The following is a 25,489-nucleotide window of genomic DNA, read 5'->3' on the forward strand; positions in this document are numbered from 1 at the left end:
AACCGCTGCATGAAGCACAACACTCACTTTCTTGTTGCAGCCTCCTTGTAGCAATCTATCCTTGAAGCAACAAGGCCATGAATAACTGTATAAAAATTCATGTCCCAAAGGAAGGAATGTAAAGTTCATGCCTAGCTCAAGAAATAATAAGTGCAGTGCTGTTACTGGAATGTACAGAAACTGTGAAGAAAATGCTGATCATCATGTTGTCAAACCTAAAAATAATTGTCCACCCACCTTTTCTTCCTCTATAAATTCTGCTTTTTTTCGTTTCGCTCTCCTACTTTGCACTTAATGTATTAGACTTTATTGAATTATCTGTCATCTGTTTGTCACTAAGCTCCTTGGTGGAAACAGCTGAGGAACCAGAGCTGTAGAGGAGCCTAAAAGAAGATACTAAATCATAATAGTATATCATTAAAAGTTTTAACTACTCTGATAACCATTTTGAATAGTCCACAAAACTTTCCATGGAGAGCAACAAAATCTGGTGGATTAAGGTGAATAAAGAAAAACAAGTCTGTGGAAGGATGAGAAGAAAGATGGGATTACATATAACCAGGAGTCTCATAAATGAAATGAGGCTTTAAATTTGGTTCATTGTATTTTTCCTGACAGTAATTTTAGCTGGAATTGCATTTTTTTTCCCAAGGTTTTTACCTTATGCCATGTGAATACTCTCACAGATTACATTTTAAATCTGGAAAAGTGAAATTAAGAGGCCGTACCGTAAAATCAATGCTAGGGTCTGAATTAGTAGGTTATTTGCACTTTTCGTACCCCTCTGTGAAGCCTGCAGACTGTAACTTATCTGTAACTTCCTAATGCACAAGTATCTGGCTAAGGCATGCTCTGGGGGGTCGTATTTCTGTAATGAAGTATTCCAATACTGTTTTGAAATGTAACATCCGTTGCTGAATTACAGTTAAAATGTGCCTCAGGCACATGATAAGAATATTTTAACAAAAACCTTTGGTTTTGGTTGAGCAGTGCCTTCACTGGTTGCTCTGGCATGGAGCTGATATAACACACCGCACTGTCGGAGGCTGGACAGCAGCTCACCTTGCAGCTATCCGAGGTCAGGATGCTTGCATGCAGGTGCGTACAAATATTCACTCTCAAGAGAAAGTAAGTAGGGTAGAGCTTCCATTTGGACAAGTTCATTATGAAGATCAGCTGAGAGAGCCTCTGATGGAGCTCTGAGTATCTCATCTTTATGTCTTTACATTTGGAATGAAGTCACTCTAGCTAAAACCAGCGCGCTCATTTGTGCTGCCTGTGCAAACTGATTTATTTTGTGTAGTGTCAGAGCCTTGGGGTCAGCCCAGAGTTATCCTGCTGATCATCTCAAGGCATCCTGCTAGGCAATGTTTGCTCTTTCAGCTTGTGAACTGAACATCTGCTTTGCATTTCTTTTAGGCTTTGTTAATAAATGGAGCAAACGCAGAAGCTCAGGATGATCGTGGATGCACTCCGTCCCACTTAGCTGCAGCCCATGGGCAGTCTTACACTTTACAAACCATACTGCGGAGTGGAGCGGTGAGAGACTTTTGCCGCAGTTCCCTAGCTCAGAGCCAAAGTCTGGTATCTTTTTTCCAAACAAAACTTTCCATAGCTTAAACTGAGATGTAGGACTATAGATTAATTATTGTTGGTATGTTCTTGTTGGTGAATTTATTTTTAGTGTAAATTTCAATTTTTTTATTGTCAGATACCTTATGGAAGTGAGCCAAAAATCTAGAGAATCAGTAATGTGAGTAAACCATATTCCACTGAGGTTGTCATTAAATGACATTCAGGCACTGTAGTAGTTGTGATTTTTTTGCAATTGTGAAAATCTTCTATAGTAGAGGAGACATAAACTTAAAAAAAATAATCTAGATGCATATTTAAGGAATAACAACAAATGCGGTGATAGAAGTATGTCTAAAAATGTGCTATTTATATATGTGTTATTTAAATAAAATCAAGAACCTGTGAAAAGTACCTATCTTGGAATGGGAACTGCATACATGGCATGAACTTTGAAAAAAGGTATTTTATTTGATTTGTTTTGATTTAAGCGATTTAACACAATGAATGTCTGATTCCTATTTATAAAATACGTCTTATGTCTAAGTTTCATAAATGAACAAATTAACCTGATGCTTTCATTTTAGAATGCAAATGTTTCAGACAGGAATGACTGGAAGCCTGTTCATTATGCTGCTTTTCATGGTCGCTTGGGGTGTTTGCAGCTTCTTGTTAGATGGGGAGCATGTACAGATGATGTGGATAACAACGGAAACCTTCCAGGTATATTAGGATAAATCATACGTTTTTTAACCTTTGGTTTACAGTTGTGTTATGCGATAATTTTAGCAAATTATAAGTAATGCACACCAACGGCTTTTGCTATTTGATTACATGCAATCACCATAGTTATTCCATTTTTATAATGATGGGGGAATTTATAAAATCCAGATTATTTATCTGTCAGTGGCAGTATCCTATTCACCTGCTGCTGCTGTTGAGGATCTGAGCTCTTGGGAGCTGGAACAGGGAGCAGGCTGAGCCTGGCTGAGAGCGCTGTGTAGGTGGGCAGCATCTCCTGTGCACGTGATGGAGCACGTGTGCCAATGGAGGTCACAGGAGGAGAAGGGCAGGTGGAGCAGGAGGCAGTTTCAGCTGCTATGTGCTCCTTTTTGGATTTGTGCCAGGCCTTAATGGCTGTGCCAGTTTCATCAGATTCTGGCATATTCATGTGCAGGTTTTTGTATCCCACTGTTTCTTAACTGATTTGGTAAAACCCTTGTTCTCGTTTACCTGTGATTTCCTCATCTCGATTCCTAGAATACTGGTATTTCTGTATTATCTGTAATATGTACCTTTTTCATAGTTGCTCTAACACAAAAAATGGGCCATGTTTATTCCTTGCTCTCCATAGTTTCTGCAGGGTCCCTCTGCCAACCACACCACTGCCTCAATATCCTCTGTAATGGGAATGGCATTGTTCATACCCTGTACTCTCGTTGCCTCCTTTCTCTTTTTAGCATTTTCCTTCTTATGGTCTGTCACATTATTTGTTCCAAACAGCATTTTTTTTTTCTCTATAACTTGCTTAGAGTTATCTTTTAAAATCCCTTAAAATCTTTTACCCTCTGATACACACCACTTAGTAAACTGATATCTAGGTTCTGCTTTGCAAACCTGGGTCTTGTTAAAGGATGTGAGGCTCTTGCATCCCAGCAGGGCATCTGGTGGATCAGCAATAAGGGATCATGGTGTCAGGCACCCTGCTGGTGATGTAGAGGGTAGCTTTGTCTGCATTTGGGAACACTTCCCTGGTAACAGACTTTTACAGAGAGCTGGCAAATGCCAGCACAGTTCTATTTAAATGCTCTGTAGATACTGGTTAGCAGAAAATTGTTTTTGTTGTTATTTTGACATATGCAGAAGTCTGATCCTTCAGCCTTTGTTCTGTTTCATTTGATAATATTACCATCCAAAACAAAGAAAATTCTTTGGAACGTTGCTAGTAAAAGATTAATAAAGTGATATGATGTACGGAGCAGCTTTTCCTCAGCTTCTGAAACAGTGAACTTAAATCACCTTTACATATTTCAGCTTCAAGATTAGCTGGACAGTGCCATAATTTTTCCTAACAGTATACTGAAAGAAATTTGCTGAGGCTGTCATGCCACACACCTAAAACTTGGCTGCACCTTTTGCGTGTGTGTGTTGTAGTAGAGGTTTAATTACCTATAACATGCTAATTTTTGGGAAAAACTGGGGCTCATTCAGTGCGCAGAATGGGCTGTGCTCATTAATTCAACAGTTTGTTTTCTCTCTGTGTTTGATTTGTGGCCATATCCATGTTCCTTTTATTGCTCACTAGGTAAACCTGCTCTATATCTAATATTAATTTAATTGTAGTGCAACATCTCATTTTTTCACTGACACTGTTTTTCACTTGCAGCTTTGAGAAGAGCGAATAGTGTTAGTGTGATTTTGTAAAAGGCAAGATGAAACACAGAGAAGTTGGGATACCAACGTCAGCTACCCAGTGTTTATTTGTCATGCCTGAGACAAGGTTTTTCAAAGTTTTCAGCATTAAGTGACATATTTTTTGTTAACATCACAGTACCCTTTGACTTTAGTCCCATCTGCAAACCCCTAACACGCCTGAGGCTCATGTAGTTACATGTTGGGCACTAGCTACTGAGAAACACAGAGGTTAAAAGCCACCTATGAAAAGCTCCTTTATGTGTCTTCCACAGCATCCCACTGACACTCTGCAAAAAGACATGGACAGAACACAACTCTTTAATCTATTTTCCCCTTGCTGTCTTTGCAGAAAACATTGAGCTTTTCTGACTGCTTTCTGCACAGGACAGATATCTGATTAAAAAAAAAAAAGTTTCATCCCAAAAGGTGAAGTTTTATCTCTGAGGTTTTAAGTATCTGAGAGTGGATTCAGAAGGTTGAGTCAGTTTTTCACCAGCTGACTAGTAATCAGTATTTACTTTTAAGAAAGTACCTCTTCTTTTCACTTCTCCCTGACTCACTGCATAAAATTAAGACAATGGGAAAAACTGCCCTGGTTTGAGTGAAGCTCAGATTTTGTCACATTAGATTTTAGCAATTGGCTGTACCAAAGTATTGTCATCTTGCTGTAAACCCAAGATCCATCACATTTTAGAGCAATTATAGTCTGGAAAGCTGGATGGTTTGCAATGGAGAACTTGCATGTGCCAAAAATTAAGTGACTTTTTGTTTTTGTCCTGGGTACATTGTTTATTAACTATGACGATAATGAGATTCTTACCTGGCGACAAACTAATCCTTTTGCCTGTAAAATATCAGCCAGCTTTTACAGGGCATTTTCATGGTGTGATAACACACAATAAGCATTTATTTGGCAACTTCCCATTAATGGGACTAGAGAATCGCAAAATAATGAGCATGTGTTTTGTACTTCTTTGTTACAGACCCAGCACTCTAGTAGTATTAAGTAACTAACACTTAAGCGTAGCCTAAAGGACAGGGGAGGAAATGCTGGACCAGCACAGGGAAGCAGTCACTGCCATGGTGAGGTGGAGCAGATCCTGCACACTGCCTACAACAGTTAAAGGAAAAAGATGTGCAATAAAAGTACTGTGAATAGAAGCCTCTGTCAGAGGTTGTACCTTCAAATACTTTATCCAGTAAAGCGAATGTCACTGTCCTCATTTTATAGGTGGGGTAACTGAGGGTGTGGTACAACTTGTTTGTGGTGGCACAGTAGAGGTGCGACTAAAGCAGAAATGGCCTTAACTCCTAATCAAGGACACCGCTTGCTGGCCCTCTGTAATGAGTATCCCTAAGACATCAAAGTCAGACAGCTGCTGAAGAGTGAGATTTGTGTTCCTGGGGAAGATGAGACCCCAGCAACGCACTCTCCTAGCTAGAGCTCAATAGTCTCTGTGCAGCGTTGTGTTGTCTCTTGCAATCAGCTCTGCTGGGGAAAGAAGATCTTTCCAGATCCTAACCTCGACAGCTTTATTTTATGTCCTTTGCACAGAGCCGAACTCTGTCCTGGAGAGGAGCGGAGCATTCCTTATCCAGCTGAGGCTGCTCCCACTTGTGCAGTGTTGGATAGATCAAGTGCTGGTAGACGAGTTAAATCTAACTGGTAGTGAGAGCACTGCTTTCTTGGTGGGCAGCAGTGCTCTGCTCTAATGCTTTGTTTCATCTTATGCTATAGCTCATCTGGCTGCAATGGAAGGACACTTGCATTGCTTTAAGTTCTTGGTCAGTAAAATGGCCAGTGTCACACACACGCTGAAAGCCAGGAATGACCATGGAGAGACTCCAAGGAACTTGGCTGAACGGTTCTATAAAGATAATATTCTGCAGTATATTGACAGTGTGGAAAAAGAGGGAGAGCATCCAGAGACACAAGAAGGTGAGTATGGTTCAAGATACTGTTAAAATAGGCATTGTAATTCTGTAGAAATGCTTGAATCTGAAAACTTGTATCGGCAGAAGTGTAACATTTAGATTGCCAACATAAGGGAGCTGTTCCTTTCAATACTTGCCACTCTTACTGATAGCTAAAGATTGTGATTTTATGAGTGTCTTAGGTTTACCCATTATTGAAATAAATCTTGTCACACTGTGTTGCGCTATGAATACTAAGTTATCCATGTTCTTAGACTCCAGTAGACCTCCAGATGGGCTGTATAATTTTCATGAGTTTTCAGATTTGCCCGCTCAGAATCCCTTATTGCATTGAATAGCAACCCAGACTGGAAATGTCTCCCTGAAATTAAGGTTACTCGTTAACCAGCAATACTAGCTGTCAGAAAGGCTGAAGGATGCAAGTATGGCAAGGTCTCTAAGGAGAACCTTCAAGATCAAGGATATGAGAACTGCACCTTCACCGCTCTACTTTTACCAGGCACTTACTGTCCTTATCTGCTAGCCTTTTGTCATTATATGTATATGTATGTATGTCAGTGCTCCCTGTCTATTAAAAATATCTAGAAAAATCAAATTTTCCGTATGGGTAGTTTTTAAGCAAGAAGAAGTAAAATGGTTTGTATACCAAAGGTACAGTTGCTATTTCAGGTTTATGAAATTAAACTCTTAGCTGTATAAGATGCCTGTAGCCATAAGCAAGACGTGTTTAGTCAGGTCTATGATGAACAGTGCTAGTTATGTGGCTGCATTTTAACTGATTAAGGGTCCATTAACCTTGCTAACTACAGCTATGAAGTGCCCATGTGTAAGTTGCTATGAGAGAGGCAAGCAGTGAGAGACAAACACCAGCATGTTTAGTAGAGTTACTGGCATCTGTTTGGAAATATGTGCATTTCATTTTCAGTTTTAGCTTTCCCTGCCCATGGCGCTGCTTTCAAAGGGGACTTGTTAGTGCTTAGAAGATTAGTGAGAAGTGGAGTAATCAACATTAATGAGCGGGATGATAAGGGATCCACTCTCATGCACAAAGGTCAGTAATTATGATCTGTGTTTCAGCTTGTTACTGTTTGTTGCTGACTTGTTTACTTAGTTTTCCAAGGGGCTGCTCCTCAGATAAACTTCAGGAAAAGCAGCATCTCATTTCCTGAGGGCTTGAAAGGGCAACCCTAAAAAACACATTTAGTGAGATATGTGTGTGTAGGTGCCACTTTAAAAACAAAATTAACAAGCTGTAGTCAAGAAAAAAGAGTTTATATTAAAGATAAAACAACATCTAAACTGAAAACTAAATAGTTTTTATGAGGTGAGGTGTGACTTTTTGAAACAGTAGCTAGCTAGGTATAAGAATGATCTGTATTGTGGACTGGGCCTTTCTTTACTGAACATATCAGTACTGTGGAGATGTGTCGTAAAAACCACAACAAAGTCATTTGGTAGTAGGCTGTGAAGGAAGGTAAACTTCTGGTAACCAACACCTTGATAGGTAGTGGAATGCTAGCATCACAGAAAAATGGTCCTCTTGTGTTTGGGGGCTTCATAGTAATCTCTGAAGGAAGAAATAGGAGAGGAAAGAAAGAAGGAGGTATTTTTGTCATATGCTTTTAACACTATTTCCCGTATTTCTTTTTGACTAGATATAAATAGTAGAATTTTTACAAACATAATTGAAGTTCTCATTAAAAAAATACATATAGTGATTTAAAAAATGTTTTCTACATTCTCTCCCACCTTCTTTACTTGGAATGGTGCTAACCTACAACTCTTTCGTCCGCAGTCTTTACATGCAGTGTTGGTGTTACGGGGAAATACTATGGCTGATATTGTAATTTAATTTCCTTATCTCAGTAAGAAAACAAATATGGCAAACATCCAAAGGGAGTGCCATCAAGCAATGGATTTATTCTTCCTTGAGAAAAACAGCTTACAGGTTTCAGCTAGACATGCCAAATACCATCTTCCATATGTGAGACATCACTCCTGGCACCACGTGGTATGAGCGGTAGCCATGCCAGACCATATGACTGGGCAAAGCTGTTGTGTTAGGCTGCAGCTGAGAAGTGTCTGGCCCAAGAAATTATCTACCTATAGTTCCAGCACAAAGCCCTGGCTTCTCTCCTCCGTGAGACAGCACCATACACCACAGATTGGGGCAACCAGCTGATATATGGGAGCCCAAAGCCAGGGAGAGGTGACAGTGCTTTGCTGTGAATCTATGCCATATAGACCTTACTGGAAGAGAATGTGAGGCAGCAGTTTTTTGTGTGTCTCATGCTCAGTGCATGAGGCTGGGCAAATTTAGTTTGATTAGTGTTCAAGAAGAGGAGCTACTAAATTTCTGGAACTTGAAAGAGTCACAAAAGCACATTGCATGATCTTCCCCAAAACTGTGTGTATCCTTGTGACTTGAGCATCTTGAAATATAGGCTTCTGTTGAAGTAGTATCATCTCCCCTGTGGTGTCTTAGTCAACCCAAACTCTGACATGTCAAATAATGACAAGAGGGGGAACATTTTCGATTTGAAACACTCCAGTTGTATAGAACTGACTTGTGTGCACTTTCCTTCCCTTAGCTGCTGGACAGGGGCACATCCATTGCTTACAGTGGTTGATTGAAATGGGAGCTGACTGTGACATTACAAATGACGCTGGAGAGACTCCAAAGGATGTAGCCAAGAGGTAGCAGTACATATCTTGTAGTTCTGTCATGTATTTACTTACTATTTTTATATCAATATCATGTCAGCTTTGTTGGAATTAATCCTGATTTTCAGTGATGAAGCAAGAACAGAGAATGAATTCTACCTACGAGTGATAAGCAAAGCTCTATTATAGCTATAAAAGATTTTAATTTTCACTTATTTTTTTTAGCAATGTCAGATATAAAAGATGAAAACTAGCTGATGTGCAAAAGGAAAGTTGTGAGTCAGTATGCTCCAGCTGTACAAAGAGAACCAGTGAAGGCCACCCAATTTTTTTGCATTTTTAAAAATAATACAATTTCTGATGAGATTCAATTAAGAAAACCTGCAAAGGAAAAGACACATCTGATGTGGCAGTCATTGTCATAAGATTTCATTGAGTCAGAGCTCATGTCATCAGAATAGTATAAAAGCAGATTAGCTCATAATTCATGTACCAGAGCTTCCTTTAATCCTGAAACTCCCTACATTAAGCGGGAACGTGAAGAGTTTCAGAGAGTTTCTACCACATGCAGGGAGAATGGCTGCATTTTTCCAGATGATGGGGATATTTTAACTGTTCTCTGTGCAGATTTGCCCAACAGGAAGCTGTGGAACTTTTGACACAAAGGACTGGAGACAGTAACTCTAGTGATGAAGAACTAGATGCAAACAATATAAAGTTTTTCGAAAGCCATGGTGTGGAAGGGAGTACAGATAGCAAAGAAGATTTAACACTGGATAAAGAGGAGAAAAGGAACGCACGCAGTAAGCATTGTCTTTCCATCACTCCTTATTTGAAAAAATTGGTCTCAAGACATTATAGTCCTAGTTGCACAGTTTCTGCCAACTGCCGTGACCTTTTTATCGTGAGATGGCTGACAGGATATCTGTACCACTGAGCATTCAAACAAATTGCGGAAAATTAGAAAGCATAGCAGAGGCCAATTGGAACATAATTGTTATGCTGTTTTAATCTGTGTTGGTGAAACCATATTGGATTGTTACTTGTTTTTGATATCTCTTTGCTGTGTGGGTGTCAGGTGTAGCTCAGTATTTGCTGAGCAGTGTGATTTCTGCTCCGTGTTTGTGAGACTGCTTTCCAGACTCCTGGATTCCAGTATGACTGCCTTTGCCATGAGTTTTACTTACCTGGAGAACTCTGTCTTACAGTAAGGGCCTATTGCAAGATTAAAGAACTTCAGCAACTTCTAGAAATTGCCTTCAGCAACTACAGACAGCTGGGAGGAATAACTGAAGAGGAGAAGAAGAAAAAAAAAGAAGAAAGGGAAGTTCAGAAGTAAGGTTAACTTACCCTGCTAATGTTTAACCCTCTGAGGCCCATTTTAAAGCCTTCTTTAGTGTAACCTACACTCAAGTTGTTCTGGCTCTTCTGTCCTTTCCCCTTATTGACTTTAGCCAGGTCAAAAAGAAATGGACTTCAGCAATTTGTCTGATCATTTCTAGACTTCTACCACCAGGATCATCCCCACAGCACAACACGAGCATTTGATGGGTCCACACTTCTTGTGCAAGATTATCTGTCTAGCCTTAAGGTTTTCCTGCAGCATATGTGCAGTACATCTGATAAGTCTTGGCTGTTTAGTTTGCATTGAGGATGCCAAATACATGTATGTATGCACTTTAATAAATCTGAAAAAGGCATTAGTCTTAGCATGGCTTGGATGGAAGTGTATATACAGCAGAAATTATTTGATGACCTGCTTACACTTCTGTGTCAAGGGCAATATATTCCTATGCTCAAGAAAGCATTACCTCATATCCAGACCACAGAAAAAAGAAATCTCAGCAAACCTGCCCTTGCACATGAAGCACTTTTCATAACGTCTAACTCTCAGGGTCGCCATTAAATGGAAGGGTTCTGTTAGATTGGTGAGGTCATTTGATAGGCAGACTGTCTAATTTTCAAAGAAAATCCCTTTTGTCTATCAAAGATTTAGAGCTTAACAGTAGTGCAGCATCCGAAAGACAGACTTGTCTCCACCTCTACCTGTCAAAGATGTGGCTACCTACTGTTCACAGTCTCTCTAGATAACCACATCTCTTATGTGTTTGGGCCAACGTAAACCGATGTCTTTATTTGGTCACTGAGAGGAGACTCTGTGTCCGGAGGGCTTACATGCCATCAAGAAGACAGCAGGCTTACTAGTCTGTGTAGATCTGGAGCAGGTAACAGGTGTCACAGACTGGAATTAAGTAGTTCATTTTACAACCCTATATGAGATAAGAAACTGAGGTCAGGATTTCTTCTGGTTCCAGATCACGCTTTGACTCAGAACAAAGCTGAAAGTCCATCTTCCTTAACTCGGTATGTCTGCAATTTAGGGATCTGCACCCGAGTTAGTTACCTTGAGCTCCTTTTTAGACTCCTTGGAGAAATGTAGGTACTTTCAGGGCATAATTAGACATGTACTTCAGGATGAGATTGATCACTTCTAGGATTGTCTCTCCTGGCTTTAAAGGAGGAGGGTGACCAGCTCAGATGTTGATGCCTGTGTTGGAAGGTCAGACCAATCTGTCTGCAATGATGGAAAAGTCACTGTTGGCTAATGACAGAAATTAGAGTTCATTTTGGATAGGGCAGCTACTCAAAAGCTAGCGGTGGCTACTAGAGAGCTCTGATAAGGCTCTTTAAGGGATTTTGCTTTCTGTGGTGTGCGGGGCTAAACTAGGAATACAGTAATTGTGAAGATAGCTGAAGGGTCTCTGTTGCCTGTGGAGGCCAGAAAGCATCCCTATCTCCATGCTGGTCCTTTGAAATGGAAATACTGCTCCTCAGAGTACCTACCTACTCTTCTCAAGGTACCTGCCTGTGGATAAACCCCAAGATACTTTTATCATGTGCCAGAAAACCTCATTATTTAAAAATATTTAATGACAGCACCATTTTGCTAGATAAAAAGCAGGAGTTGACATTTGGGAACGCCACTGTAGCAGATTTTGAAGATTTCTGCTTTAGGCCAGGTTTTCTGGCTCTAAGAGGCCTGTTGTGAGCCATGGTACAATGTCTGTCCAGGCTGCAATGCATGGAAAAATAATTACTACCACATGTAGCAATTGGAGCTGTGTCTCATTAATCTGGAGTGTGCAAGAGGTCAGCCTGTCCCTCCGAGCACTGAGCTGCATAAGCACTTACAGTGTCAGTAAGGCTGTTACAGCCTGGTAGCTTTGGGCTGCGTGAATCAGGAATACTTCGGTCTGGGAAATGAGGTAGCTCTTGCTGAGAGCTTTCCTGCCGTACTGTTTGAATACATAGGGCAGATGTCTCCCTTTTACCCATTTTCCATCTTTGTAGCTGTGCTAATTCATCCTGATACAGAGGAGAGCCAGCTCAACATCAGATGACTCAGTAACTGAGGTCAACTGCAGTTATAATAAGAATATGTGTGAATTATGTCTCAGCTAACCAGTTCCAGGAATCTCAATTAATTTAGGAGCCATTCTGGGTGTGACTGATGAGATCTTGAGCAACTGTTTATCAGTCAGTGCTGCAGTTTCCCTTTAGTAAGTGTCACACAGGCTGTCATTTGCGTTTTCCTCATCTGTGGCTAAGCCAATCAATAGGAAGGGTGTAGAGGCACCAGTTGTAAACAAAAAAGCTGCCCCCGACCCCTCCAGAATCCCATTTTTATGCTTTTTCTCTGTTTCATACTACCCTTTTTGCTCCTTGGGCACTTCTCCCTCTTTTGCAGCTGGAGATGGCCCTGGGTCACAGCCTACCCAAGGCCCTGGCGTCTGTCTCAGTGTGTGGGAAGACATCTCCATCTCGTGGTCAAATTGTGCTGAGCACAGCTGACAGCGAAGAGGGAAAATCGGCTGTTTAGGGCTGTTACAGAGAGCCTTGAGGCAGGAGCACACTGTGGTGTGCACAGACGGTGTGGAGTTCTGCACTGCTTTCTGCTGTGACTAACCTGTTCCCCAGCAAAGGCACAGGACCGTGTGGAGTAGCCAGGGCAGGTTTGGATGCACTTCATGCTCTGATTGACTCCTTTGATTTTGGCAGGGCTGTGAGGGAGCTGGAGGTCCAGCTGGAATACGAGCGAGTCAGGCGGGAGAAACTGGAAAGCCAACTGGATGACTACCGAGCAGAGATAAGCCACCTTAGAGAGCGCCTGGAGAAAACCCGCACCCCCCCTGCTCTCCCCCTGGTGAGTGCCACACAAACTCCCCCAATGCGTGAGACAGAGGCTACTGCCCAATGCTGGCACGTGTTTGTTCTCACTAAGATTCCCAGGGATGGTGCTAGGAGACACTGGAGTAAATGTGTTAGCAGCTTTTAGCTTAGGGCACTGAAGTGAGCAGTAGCCTTTGACACGTCCTGCCAGAGTCTCTGCTGTGAAAGGATATCAGTTTCTTTTTGTACCCTGGCAGAGAAGCACCGATATCCTTCACCTTCATATTAACAGAAGGGAGTGGACTGCTCCCTGAGTACTTCCATGCTGCATATGCAGTGACTGACAGTTTGTCTTGGCTGTTACCTCACATCTGAGACTGGACTGGCGCTCAGGAGAGGTGGTGTCACCACCTAAAGGGTTACCTGGCCTGTGGGTGTGTAGAGATCACAACTGTGGGTTTGCAGAATTCTGTAAGCCACATGGACACAGAGGATTTTATCCTATAAATTTCTCTGCTTTATTACAGATTACCACAAACACCACAAAAATCACCACTAGCAAGTATACCTATGATTTGTAAAGTGAAGATATATAAATATGTAAAGTGATATATATATCAAGCTATTACCAAATCCTGTTAGCAATCAATAATATAGTATCAGTCAACAGCACGGTAGCAATCAACGGTAAAGCAACAATCAACAGGACAGCAATAACCAAGTGGGTATATACTACTGCTTTCCACTAGAGTGGAAGAGTGGCTGTAGTTAGCTTTTCCACCAGTAGCAGCCTCAAAAAGCCCAGTTGGGCATTAGGTTAACTGGCTGGGACTGGAGACAACTTTTGTTGAGGCAGGCTTGTTTTAAAAAACTTCTGCTCTAAGTGACTGCTACAGCCAAGGGGCTTCAAATCTTAGCCTGCTGTGACTGCCATCCCTTGCCCTGGGACTACACTCTGCCCTCAGCTTCAGTTTGAACACAATATTCTGTCGTTACTCAAAGACATATATTTTTAGATCCTGTCTTACGAAGTAGCAGGTTTAAGGGATTGGTATTTAATGGCTGCAATGTCCTTTGTTTCAGGAAGCTGAAACCATATCCAAGTCTTGCAAAGAGAAAAAGAAAGTAAAGAAGAAACCAGCGTGCAGCCCTGGAGGAGTGTTTGTGAGACTGCGGTGAGGAATGAACCTGCAAGGAGGGGCAGGCAGACCGAGGAGGCAGAATGGCAATATTCTAGACAATGCAAAATGTTTGCATAGCCCATCTCCACAGATGAGTTGTGGTTCTCTGCATTTCATTGAATTTTAGTTCTCTGGGACAGAAAATATTTTTAAATCACAGCAGCAGCATTTTTTGGATTAAAAAATAAAAAAGGCAGAAGGATTTCCCTTCCTGGATGGGTAATAGTTTAGCAACAGCTGTGCAAATTAGAAGGTGGCATTTCAAGAGTTAACTGCAGCAATGTCATAGGCACTCCTAGGTCTGAGAAAACTACCCCAGTGCTATTTTTAAATTCTTTTCCCTTTGGAGCCCTCATCATGCATAGTATTTTAAGAGTTTTGATTTCAATAAAAAATCCAGAAATCCTTGCACTGTAACACCAATTTGCTAGTGCTTGAATCCTGATCCATCCTTTCCTTAGTTACCAAAGGTAACTTCATCTCTGAGAATTTCAAAGGTACTGAAAAAAAAAATCAATTTGTTCTTGTGTGCACAGACTGAGGGAGAAACACGCTGAGTAACAGCATAAGCCTTCTACTGGAGCTGAAGAGGAGAAATCCAATCTCTAGAGCCCACTTCACTGTGTAGGGGATGACGGTGATGAGAAGCTGCAGTAGACGAGCTATTTCCTACATCACCAGTGGTGCTCAATTCTCACGTAAGAACAGTGTGAAAGACCAACCTGAATCATTCCACAGCCAAGGAAGAGCAACAAAGCTGGGGAAGAGGCTGGAGCACAAGTCTCATGATGAGCGGCTGAGGGAGCTGGGGTTGTTCAGTCTGGAGAAAAGGAGGCTGAGGGGAGACCTCATCACTCTCTACAGCTACCGGAAAGGAGGGTGTAGTGAGGTGGGTGTTGGTCTCTTCTCCCAGGTAACAAGCGACAGGACAAGAGGAAACAGCCTCAAGTTGCACCAGGGGAGGTTTACACTGCATTATTAGGAAAAATTTCTTCACCAAAAGGGTTATCAAGCACTGAAAGGGAAGTGGTGGACTCATCCCCCGACATATTTAAAATGCATGTAGATGTGGCATTTAGGGACATGGGATAGTGGTGGACTTGGCAGTGTCAGGTTAACAGTGGGACTCGATCTTTTCCCACCTACATGGTTCTATGATTCAGAGAACCTCGGAAACGGTTGTAGCTCACAAGACGGATCTGTCCACACAACAGTTACAACAGACGCAAGTGGCTGCCGGCCACCTGCTGAGATCCCTGCTGCCAGCACCCACCCCTAGCTGCAGACAACAGAAAAAGCCGCCTCAACTCACAATATAATAGCATTGGGCCTGTTTACAGTCTGGTAATCTGTATTCAAGTCTCTCAATCACCAAGTATAGGAAGTTAATCTCATTTTCTCAAATGAAGATAAATAATTCAATGCACAGAAGATAAGAATTGGCAGGATACCAGCAAGTTCAACTGTAAACAGAATAAAACTGCAATTAAAAAAAAAAAAAAAAGGCTGCTAATCAGTACTACTACTCTTTAGCCCATAAAGGGCCTACTCTTATTTAAAAATGAATCCAGGAAGATTGATTTTTTTTTAAATTATTATTTTATTAAAAAAATCAAACCAAGCACATACATTTGTACTCAAGAAGGTGTAACTGCTTCAGTTTTGGAAGGCATCCAGCTGCTATAGCCCATTTCTGCAACAAGAGTTGTGAAGTCCTTACAGAAGGTAGAGGGGTCACCACCAGAAGTTCAGAGGGTCAGTGTGTCCCACAGGATTACAGAACAGTCTGGAGGAGTGTGGAGATGGGAGGAGGACGACCACCAACTGGCATCACTGAGATGCTGAGTATTTCCATGTTACAAGCCAGACCCTACGCCCAGAAAACATGTGAGGGTTTATTGGTAATACTCTGCACTACTTGAAGAGAGAAGTTAAGAGCACTCATCTGCCCCCAGGGCTGTATGCACTTGCTGAGTGGAGGCATTTCCCCTTGGAAAGACAAAGACAGAGATGTTCCCCTGTTCTGTTGACCTTTGGGGTTATGAAAATAGCAAGAGAGATTAAGAAAGAAAATAAAAATCTATGGAGACATTTTAGTTCTATATGAGATTTTTAATTTAAGTAAACCAGATTCCAAGAAAAACAAGGATTATTTGGTAAAGGCCTTGGAATGTTTGTTTATAAATAAATAAAAAACCCAAAGGGCCAGGCTTCAATCCATCAGAAAAGAAAGGACCAGGTAAAAAAATCCAGCTCCCATATTTAAGATTACTTTGAACAGAGTAGATCTGTTGGAATCTGGCATTAGTATTCCCATGTTGTCCCATACTAACTTGAGATTAGTACTCCCATTTCAAGGGTATATCAAATGTTCAATATTTCCATTTTTAGAGGAGCTGAGAATGAGAATGTTACATTGAGAATGTTTCAAACAGAAAAAAAATCTAAAACACATTAGGAAACACTTTCTCATTTAGCATAAGAAGTCCTTTTAAATAAATACAGTGTTCAGTAAAGGACAATGAAATATTACCATTTCCCTACTTCCCCCCTCCATTATTTTGATCTTTAGCGCTACATATTCAGAAAACGTTGTTAGTGTGCAGTAAGAATATCAAAACAAAAAGGTACCACAGTTATCTACAGCGCAAACGTGACTGTCGAACTGATGTTGCCTGGGTGGCCTTTCCTCCATCGGTATTTGATGCAGTCATTCCATTTAGATCTATTTCCAGAACCTGTAAAAACCCAGTGCTATTGCTAAGCAGGTGAATACTGAAGCTGTTAAAAAACAAACAAAAAAAAGAAATGAAATAATTAGCTGAATGATAAATTGTATCACCTTCTGCATACAGGAAGTTAACTGCAAACAGATGGATAAAAACTCCAGAGCAGAGCCTCCTGAACTTCCTCAATTGCTGCAGGTGTGATAGAATAATTTTAGAAGACAATGACTTGTCTTAGATGTAATATCCTGCACAGTAGCACTGCCCAGGTGGTGAGACGGGAGGTCAAATTCCGCAGCCTGAAGAACTATGTTTTCAGGGACACATCTGAGTAACTGTGCAGGATAAAACAGAGCACAACAGGCTACAGTCACTTTTACTATTGTCACCCATCTGTTGGAAACTGTATTACAGGAGAGATGGCTGTACAAAGTTGTGCATTAGACATAATTAAAATGGTTGAAAAATTATTTCCCACTAACAAAATGACAATGAGCTAACAATACATATATCTGACACAACACTAGGATATCTAGGCAGCACCTCTGAAGCCTGATGAATTGTCTTTTAAATTTGCTAAACTGCTGTTTCAATTAGTGTTAGAATAAAGCTAATTATGTTTCCCTTTGAACTTGTTCTCACTTCCAAATATAACGCATTACTCTCTTTTTATCCAGCTCCAATACAATAAAAATTTCACTGGTTATGTATGTATTGAGAAGACAATCTCGCATCAGAGTGAAATTTGTTCTGCTTGGCAGGGAAAATACAAGTACTGCCACACTGAAACTGTGTGTCATGGAGGGCTGAATGGGAGGTGGAACTGGTCACTCTCAGCTTGGTCCTGAATGGCAGCTCACTTTCAGGGTAACTTCAATCACCTCAGGAGAACTTTCATAGCAACTGCCACACAAATGCCTGCCCTGCAGCAAGCAGAGGTACTGTCACACTAGACAAGGTATTTGGGCTTCTTTCTTTTCTTTTCCTTTTAAGATCATGACCATATTCCTCCTAATCCCAGTTCTAGGCACAATCCTAGTCCAACCGCAGCAGTGTCTGCATGCTCCCAGCTCTTCCGTGTCACATTTCTTCCAGCTGGGGGCAGGGGGATCTCCCCCACCCAATCCCAGTTGCCTGCTGCTACACAACTGCCTTATTGAATTAACTTAGCATATACTCTTGAATAAAATCTTATACATCCAAAGTACAATACTGGTACTCACCTCCTTGCCTATCACATACCTGCCAAATAACGTATCGTATCAAGTTTATTTGATTCCATGAGTGTTTTTAAGGAAGCTATTTCAGTGTCAATTTTATTACTGATTTCTGAGATAACACTGTTGGTACTTGAATCCTGTAACATTAAAAGATAGCACATATTTAACAATGATCTCTAGCCCTTTCAACTGTTCAAAGCTAAACAAGAATACCATGCTACCAGCAACAAGAAAGAGAAACAAATTTCCAACCTATCACTGAAGTAAAATATGTAAATGGCGAGAGACCTTAGAAGACACACAACAGCATTTAATATGATCCAGGAAGAATATTGGAGAGAGAGAGAAAGAGAGAAAACTCTGATCATACAGACACTTGTCTCTGATATGCCAGTGCCTCCTAAAGGACCCACCCTACAGTGCATAGACAGTATACTGAAATTTTTGCAAAACAAAGGTTTAAGGATTCACAAGCCACATCCAAAAAAGGGATGGGACACATCCATCTTCAGCCTCTTAGTCTTCAGCACCCACTCGCAGCTTTGAGGACTTCCAGCCCTTGAAATACTTGCTTGGCTGCAGGCAGCTGAACCACTCCTCTGCTATAGCTGCCCAGCTCATCTAGTAATATCAGGAAGGGCAGCACGGCAGTGCACACCCCACCTAGAAGAACCTGCACGTAAAATACTCCAGAAGCAAGAGACAAGGCTTTTACGCTTCCTTCTGCCTGAACAGTGTTCAGTGCCAATCTCACAGGCCAAGGCAATAAATGTGTACAACAGACGCGAGTGACACAGCCCAGCCTGTTGCTTTACCATATTCAAAAATCTACCAACTTTCACACAAGTTTGGGGTTTACATAACATGCAATAAGTAACTGTATCCTGCTCAATACAAAATGAGTTTTGTTCAATACTTACTTTTTTATGAAACTCTGTAGTTGCTTCCATCAGTTTCCTCTCCTGATCTGTAAACTGTGGATAAAAGATAAATTACAATTATAGTATTGGAAAACAAGACCCAGAACTGATAAGGGTATATTCACAGACAGCTTACCATATCTGTCACTCTGCTCCTTTCCAGGTTTATGTCTAGCTTGCTGTCAGTTCGGATTTTACTGGTTTCATTCTTTAAAGCAAAGAAAGATTATGAAAATAACTATTTATTCTCCCTAACAGGAGTGAGGAGGTACTTGCTGTTTACTTACCATTAGCTGCTGTTTAACTTGATCTAATTCAATTTTCATTTTCTAAGTGCAGAGGAGAAAAAAAAAAGATTTTACAAATTCAGGAAACTGCTGACCAAGTTAATCACTCATGTAAGAGTTACTACCGCATGCACGCAATTATCCTTCCATTATTTTTCTCCCAATGGGACAATTTGTTCTTGATTAAATATCCTAACTGGTGTGTTCAATTTGTATAGCCACATATCATCTGCTGGGAATTTTGCTCCAAATAAAGGGATCATTTTGTAACAATTATGGTCTTGTTATCCTGAGACTAGAGACAGCAGAAAAATACCAAAATGCTATCAAGAAAAAGCAAAACGTGTCTCAATCACCAGTTTAATTAAAAATTGTTGCAAAGAAACAGCTGACTATTCTCCCTGCATTGTGCGGTTAATGGTGACAAGACTGTACCAGAATCACCCTTAAACAAAATTACAGATGATTCTAAGATGTGTAGATTTTTTTTCCTTACAGAAGAACTGAGCAAGTCTTATCATGTGAAATATATTTTTATGTGATCACAGAAGTTGTAATATACAACCTTCAACTCTGACAAAAGTATCCAGAATTACTTTTATGCTCCTATTTCATTCCATAAAAATGTACAACAGGTATAACCCAATATATATTACAATTTAACCGCTTAATTAAAAATATTTATTAGTACCTCATTCTCTGCTCTCAAGTTTGCAAATTCACTTTTCTCCAGGATGACCATATCTTTTCGAATGGAGTCCAAATGTGCCATTATCTGCTGTAAAGTTATCTCCTTGGAAACAATAAAACATGTCATTGATTAAGTTGCACACTTTCTGGCAAGTAAAGGAAAGATTTTTAGGTGCAAAAATACGAAATTAGCTACTGCAAAGCATAAAAATGGGGAGACTCTCCAACAAGAAAGTGACAGAAACACTGAATTTTATAGCTGCAATTTGTTTGAAAGACTCAAGGGATTCCGGTTTTGTGCTTTTTCTGTTACTTTAATCCATTAACTCTGAATTTAAGCAGAAAAGCCAGAGGTACTAGTCCAAGTAGCTATGAAATGAAATAGATCCAAAGCTACAGGTTAGTCCTTCATTCACTTCCATTTTCAATACACGTTCAGTAGTCTATGAAGCATTAATTGTTGGTTTGAATCCAGTTCCTAAGTAAGCACTTCCATTTCTTGCCCACAAAGTCATCAAAAGCCAACGACTTAATGATCTGAATAGCACACTGTCCTCTCAGCGGTGTGGGGCATGCTAGTAGAGCACTGATGGAAAGCAACAAAAAAAGCCTTCCTGGTGTTTGGGCTAACAAGTTCAGAATTCAACTGCTATTTACAGAGTTAAAAAAAAAAGAAAATTAAGGAAGAAACTTTATATTTTAGAATCTTGAAAGCAATACTCCTTTCGTAAGGAAATCACCCTGCTACTTAGCATGGAAAATGACGTATCTCCGTGGGATTCTTTAAAAGACAAGAGCCAAAAAAATTAAGAGTTCTCATTCAGACTACAAGCAAACAGTATTTCTCAGATCCTGTGCTGAACTAAATTCATTAAAATATGCCCTGACCCAGCTTCCATTGAAGTCTGACTACTTCGTTGAACACAATGAAGTCTTCACAATTCCTGGGAAAACTTCAGTTGCATTTACACTGAGGAACTAATTTGCCTCATCCCATCTTAAAACATTCAGCCTCAACACTGACTACACTATAAAAATCAGCATTTCTGGCCAGCACAACTCCATACAAATTATATTCGACATACTGACTTTCTTTATGTATAACAGGATCTCCAAAAAGAAAGATTTCCATTTTGATGAAAAAAATAAGAGACTCAGAAGCTCTTGTCTTCTGAGATTTATAGAAAAAAGTCAGATAACTTTATTAAGAATAAATGCCTGTTGGAAGTCAGGCTCAGCAGTTTAAATAAAATAGCAATGAATGCCTAATTGCATTAACTCATTGAAGAAAAATGGCATGTAATTTCAGCTTGCACAGCCTTCCTGAGTAATTATTAAAACCATTACTGTGCATCAGAGCTTTATTATCCTGGACCAGATGCTTAGCCTACATGAAAAACTAAAGTTCTTTTTATTTTGGCAATTTGTTAAAACGAAACTTGTCACCATCTCCATTATCAGCAGAAAAACCAGCTACACTACTTCACTGATTCACTGCCTCCACGTATGTCCACAAAGACACATCTCCGCAAAGGAAACACCTCGATGTTCTGCTTGAGCGCAGGCTGCGGCACTGACCTGACCAGTGCAAACAGCTACGTTTATACCAACAATTAAATAATTCAGAGCCCAATTCTGTCCCCAAGGGCACATGACACACCACAGATTATGTCCAGCTAGCGAAAATCTCCTCCTCCTAAATCAAGGTGGCTCTGTCTACCCCCACCTGGTGGGAACAGTTCCTGGCGCTACACTTTCACATAAATTGGGCCCAGGTCAGGGAGACGGAGAGCTGTCATGGGTCAAAAGTCAAACCAAGGCACCGCAGTGGCTCTGGACAACCATGTGGTGCTGTTTGTGCCCACACCCAAGACCTGTTTAGCTTTTACTATAGATGTAGCTTTAGAGATTGAAACACAGAATAAAATAATTGAATGGTTTTAATAGTAGTTCTTAGTCTATGAATAGGCAAATAGGACAAATACAGCGCGGCCTGAATAGAGCTGACAACTTTATTAAAGTTTAGTGAAAACACTGACAATTTTCTGATATTTCAGGTGGTCTTGTTATCTCTCTTCTGCCCTCAACCACTGTAAAGCACAGTTAAAAGTCTGGTTTCACCCTCAGAGTTTTTCAGCAGTAAAGGAAGCAATCCCTGCGTTACATTTATAGATTGGGGCTGCATTTGGAAAACACTCCTGCGAGATGAAAGGTGTAAGATACTACTATTCTTAACACCACCTTGAAACTTAGGAAAACCTATCTGTGGAGTGCTCATAGTGCTATAGAGAGCTCTCACTTGTCTTTTAAATACACAAAACCGAGCCATTATAGTTACACAACACTGTACATGTACACCATAGATCACATTTTACCTGCTGAGCCTGAGTAACCATATCCTTATAGACTGTGTCTAAGCTGACATTCGACAGGGTTACTAACGCTGACACGATGGTCTCTGCTTGTTCCTTTGCAAAGCCTAGAAGACAGTTAAAGGATGACAAGTTAAGGAAACATTAGAAAGCTGTATGAAGAGAAGAGCAAGAGGTACACAATAAACTGTGACACCCAAGTGCAGTACCTAACCACGGTGGGAAGTCACACAATCACTGAAAACAGACAGCGAGGTGCCAGTCACTGTCACTTTTAACTAGAAAGAACACAGACTTAATGCTGCAAAAATTTGAAGCACATTAACTTTTAATATATACTGAAATAGCCTATGCACGCAGCTGACAGGACCAAATTTCTGTACATTGTTAAACTGTTTGTACATTACAAAAATACTTCAGTGAAGTTTTACTTTATAATGAACTTCTACAAATTCTGTTAAAACCAAACTTACTTTGAGAGACAAAGCATGCATCCTACAGAATAATAAAATTAAAAGCAAGTATGCATATACTGAAATTATTCTGCACAGATATGAACACATACAAAACTGATTTTAAAACTGCTGCATTGGTTGCCTGCAGAATTAATTCAAACTTGGATTTTTGCTTTCTGATGATAAAAATTACACTTTGTTCATAGCTTGGTGCAGTTTTGAAGCATTAAAGATGATGTGTGGTGAATAGTGGAAAAAACCACGTCATATTAGCCATATCTGATCTAGTGCTGAGAGCTTTGGCCCCAAGGATGTATTTCCAGCAGTCTCACTGATGTGTTATATTTCAATTGACCCATGTGATCAAGTGGGATCAATTAACTTTTTGCTGAAAAATCCTTTCAAGATAAATTATGTAAAGAAATATGCCACTGCTCCCTTCTAAAATGCTGGTACTGTCAAGCTGCATCGTTGGTTTACGTTACTAAGAGCTATGCAAGTGTTATGACAGCTTCCTTCCACTAAGAGGTGTGATAGCATTGCTTCAGGTTCTCTGAATTTTCAGGGTTACTTAGGTTTTTGCCAATTCCTTATTTTGTTCTTCCTATCTATCAGGAACTGTCCTTGCTGCATGGAAGTTTAGAAAATGCGGAGAAACTAATATAAGCAAGAGAACGGAGCATGAAAACAAGTTTGAGAAAAACTATATGCCTCTCTAATTTTTCTGATATATATAGGTTTTACCTATAAAGCCCTGTCACTGTAGGGCTGCAGTATTTGTGTAAGTTATGAAACAAATTAAACTGAATGACAACACAGTGTTAGCGTGGAGTCAGCACTAGACAGACTCCACCCCATTAGTTCTAAAGGAACTCAAAGAAGAAATGCTGAATCAGTACTGGGGAAAAGTAACGTCTCACAAATTACCTCGGTTACCCGAGGACTAGAAAATGGCAAATAGAGTGACAGTTTTTAAAACATATCCAGAGGAGATGTATGGAACTACAGGCTGACAAGTTTGACATGCATGAAAAAAAAAAACCCAAAACAAAAACATTGTTAGTGGACTACTAGGAGTCTTATAATACATATTATCATTAGACCCAAATAGTGGAGAAAATGCTAACCTCAGATTAGATAAAGTTCCAACTGTCACTTAAGGGAAAGATCTTGGGAAACTTGCCTACAGCTACAAATAAGGTAAATCTAATGTAATAGTTATTTGTATGGTTACAGAGGCATCCAACTGTGTCAATGCCTCTCCTTCACCAGCCTCCTCAAGAGGCTGCCAAAACATTTTATAACACAAAGTATTGGTACTCCAGGAAAATTAATAGCACTCAAAGTTATAGTACTGTCCTGGATTCGGCTGAGGCAGAGTTAAATTTCTTCATAGTAGCAAGTGAGTGTTTTGGATTTGTGCTGAAAAGAAGGCTGCTAACATGCTGATGTTTATAGCTGCTGCCAGGACAGTCAAGGACTTTTCAGCTTCTCTGCTGTGCCAGTGTCTGCAGATGCAGGAGAAGCTGGAAAGGAGCACAGCCCCAGTTACTAGCCTAGGATTCAACCTTGGATTTAGGATTGAGACCCAAACAGGCCAATAGTCTGTTCGATATCATGCATGTCATGCCCAGTATATAGATGAGGATCTGTCTGGAAGTTTTCTCTCTCTCTCGGTCACCCCACTCTTGGGGTTATCTCACACTCTTGGTTTGCTCTTGGTCTCTCAGACAGGGGCTTATCTCTTTTCTAGGATTGCTGTTTCAGGACTCTCCCTGCTTTGGGATCATTAGCTGGGAACAGGCTGAGCCTTGGTCATCAGGTGGTGAGCAGTATCACTGTGTATCACTCATTTGTATATTTGTACACATCATTATTATTAAGTTTTGTTGTAGTTTAGTTATTAAATTGTTCTTATCTCAACCCACAAGTCTCTTCTCCCTTCACTCCTTTAATTCTCTCCCCCATCCCCAGGAGGGGGAGGGTGAGCGAGCTGTGTGTTGTTTTCTGCCAGCCAGGGTTCAAAAACACTACAAGCACTTAAACAAAAAGTTTTTCTTTGAATTATTTATCAGATATCACTTACCATGGGCTTCCAAATCCTGAACTAAAGCATGGGTATCAAAAGTTACCTTCCTCTGCTCCAGGGGAGTGATGTCAACTCTTCTGACATCATATGACTTCCTAATGAGTGTGGCAGCAAAACCTGGAAGTGACAACATGTGCTTTAAACTTAACCTGATGGGTTTATCATGCAATACAGTAATTTAAATTTATTTTGTAACAGCAAAGCTGCATGGAAGTTGCATCGAAAAGCTGAGTCCTTTTGATAGGTTGGTTACAGCACACATCAGAAACCATCAATTCCTTTTCCACAGGAAATCTACACTAACTAGGACCCATTTATCATTTGTATAACTAGAAAGCTGTGCAACAGACAAGCATCCTGACACATCAAAAATAAAACCACCACAACCAAGTGTTTTACAATATTTGAGAAACATCACTTAAATAATTTTCCTACTTTTAAAACATCAGCAGTTCTAACACACTGCCAATTTCTTCCGGTTACAGATAACATAACTCACTTGGTTCTTCTCAGAATCCCTCTATCACATCCTTTTAACACTTTCTTCTATTGCTATTCTTTCCAGCAAAGAGAATGCCATGTGCAAAGATAAAGCTACAGTTTTTTTTTTTTTTTTTTTAGAAAGTTATGCAAATCTAACATTTAGAAAGAATTTGTTGGTTCATCAGGAAAGTAACTGGGGAAAAAACGTGATACGATGTTTGTACCTAACACTCAGAGATAGGTAAAGATCCACTCTATTTATTACATGAATGCCTTCCCACAAGATGTTTCACTGCTTTTCCTACTTTAT

At 40.3% G+C, this 25,489-nt stretch overlaps 2 protein-coding genes across 2 annotated transcripts in view; one reads left to right on the forward strand and one right to left on the reverse strand.

The window, feature by feature from the left end:
- Positions 1 to 13,935, forward strand: part of ANKRD42 (ankyrin repeat domain 42) — a gene marked incomplete at its 5' end in the record, with an annotated part of 14,640 nt that extends 705 nt beyond the window's left edge. The window contains 10 exons of the mRNA XM_010087666.1: positions 991 to 1,098; positions 1,420 to 1,539; positions 2,160 to 2,295; positions 5,726 to 5,926; positions 6,848 to 6,973; positions 8,514 to 8,619; positions 9,214 to 9,389; positions 9,795 to 9,921; positions 12,646 to 12,790; positions 13,840 to 13,935. Coding sequence (XP_010085968.1) covers positions 991 to 1,098; positions 1,420 to 1,539; positions 2,160 to 2,295; positions 5,726 to 5,926; positions 6,848 to 6,973; positions 8,514 to 8,619; positions 9,214 to 9,389; positions 9,795 to 9,921; positions 12,646 to 12,790; positions 13,840 to 13,935 — 1,341 coding nt within the window. The remainder of the gene's footprint in view (positions 1 to 990; positions 1,099 to 1,419; positions 1,540 to 2,159; positions 2,296 to 5,725; positions 5,927 to 6,847; positions 6,974 to 8,513; positions 8,620 to 9,213; positions 9,390 to 9,794; positions 9,922 to 12,645; positions 12,791 to 13,839) is intronic.
- Positions 13,936 to 16,395: 2,460 nt separating this feature from the next.
- CCDC90B (coiled-coil domain containing 90B) lies at positions 16,396 to 24,827 on the reverse strand. Its single transcript, XM_010087665.1, has 8 exons — positions 24,694 to 24,827; positions 22,156 to 22,259; positions 19,782 to 19,883; positions 19,091 to 19,132; positions 18,940 to 19,011; positions 18,804 to 18,857; positions 17,906 to 18,020; positions 16,396 to 16,718 (listed from the first exon to the last, which is right to left on the reverse strand). The coding sequence occupies exons 2-8, from the start codon at positions 22,174 to 22,176 to the stop codon at positions 16,663 to 16,665; spliced, it is 462 nt and encodes a 153-aa protein (XP_010085967.1). The 5' UTR covers positions 22,177 to 22,259; positions 24,694 to 24,827; the 3' UTR covers positions 16,396 to 16,662.
- Positions 24,828 to 25,489: the final 662 nt, after the last annotated feature.

The sequence above is a fragment of the Pterocles gutturalis genome, unplaced genomic scaffold (genome assembly GCF_000699245.1).
Source record: "Pterocles gutturalis isolate BGI_N339 unplaced genomic scaffold, ASM69924v1 scaffold23421, whole genome shotgun sequence".
Lineage (NCBI taxonomy): Eukaryota > Metazoa > Chordata > Aves > Pterocliformes > Pteroclidae > Pterocles > Pterocles gutturalis.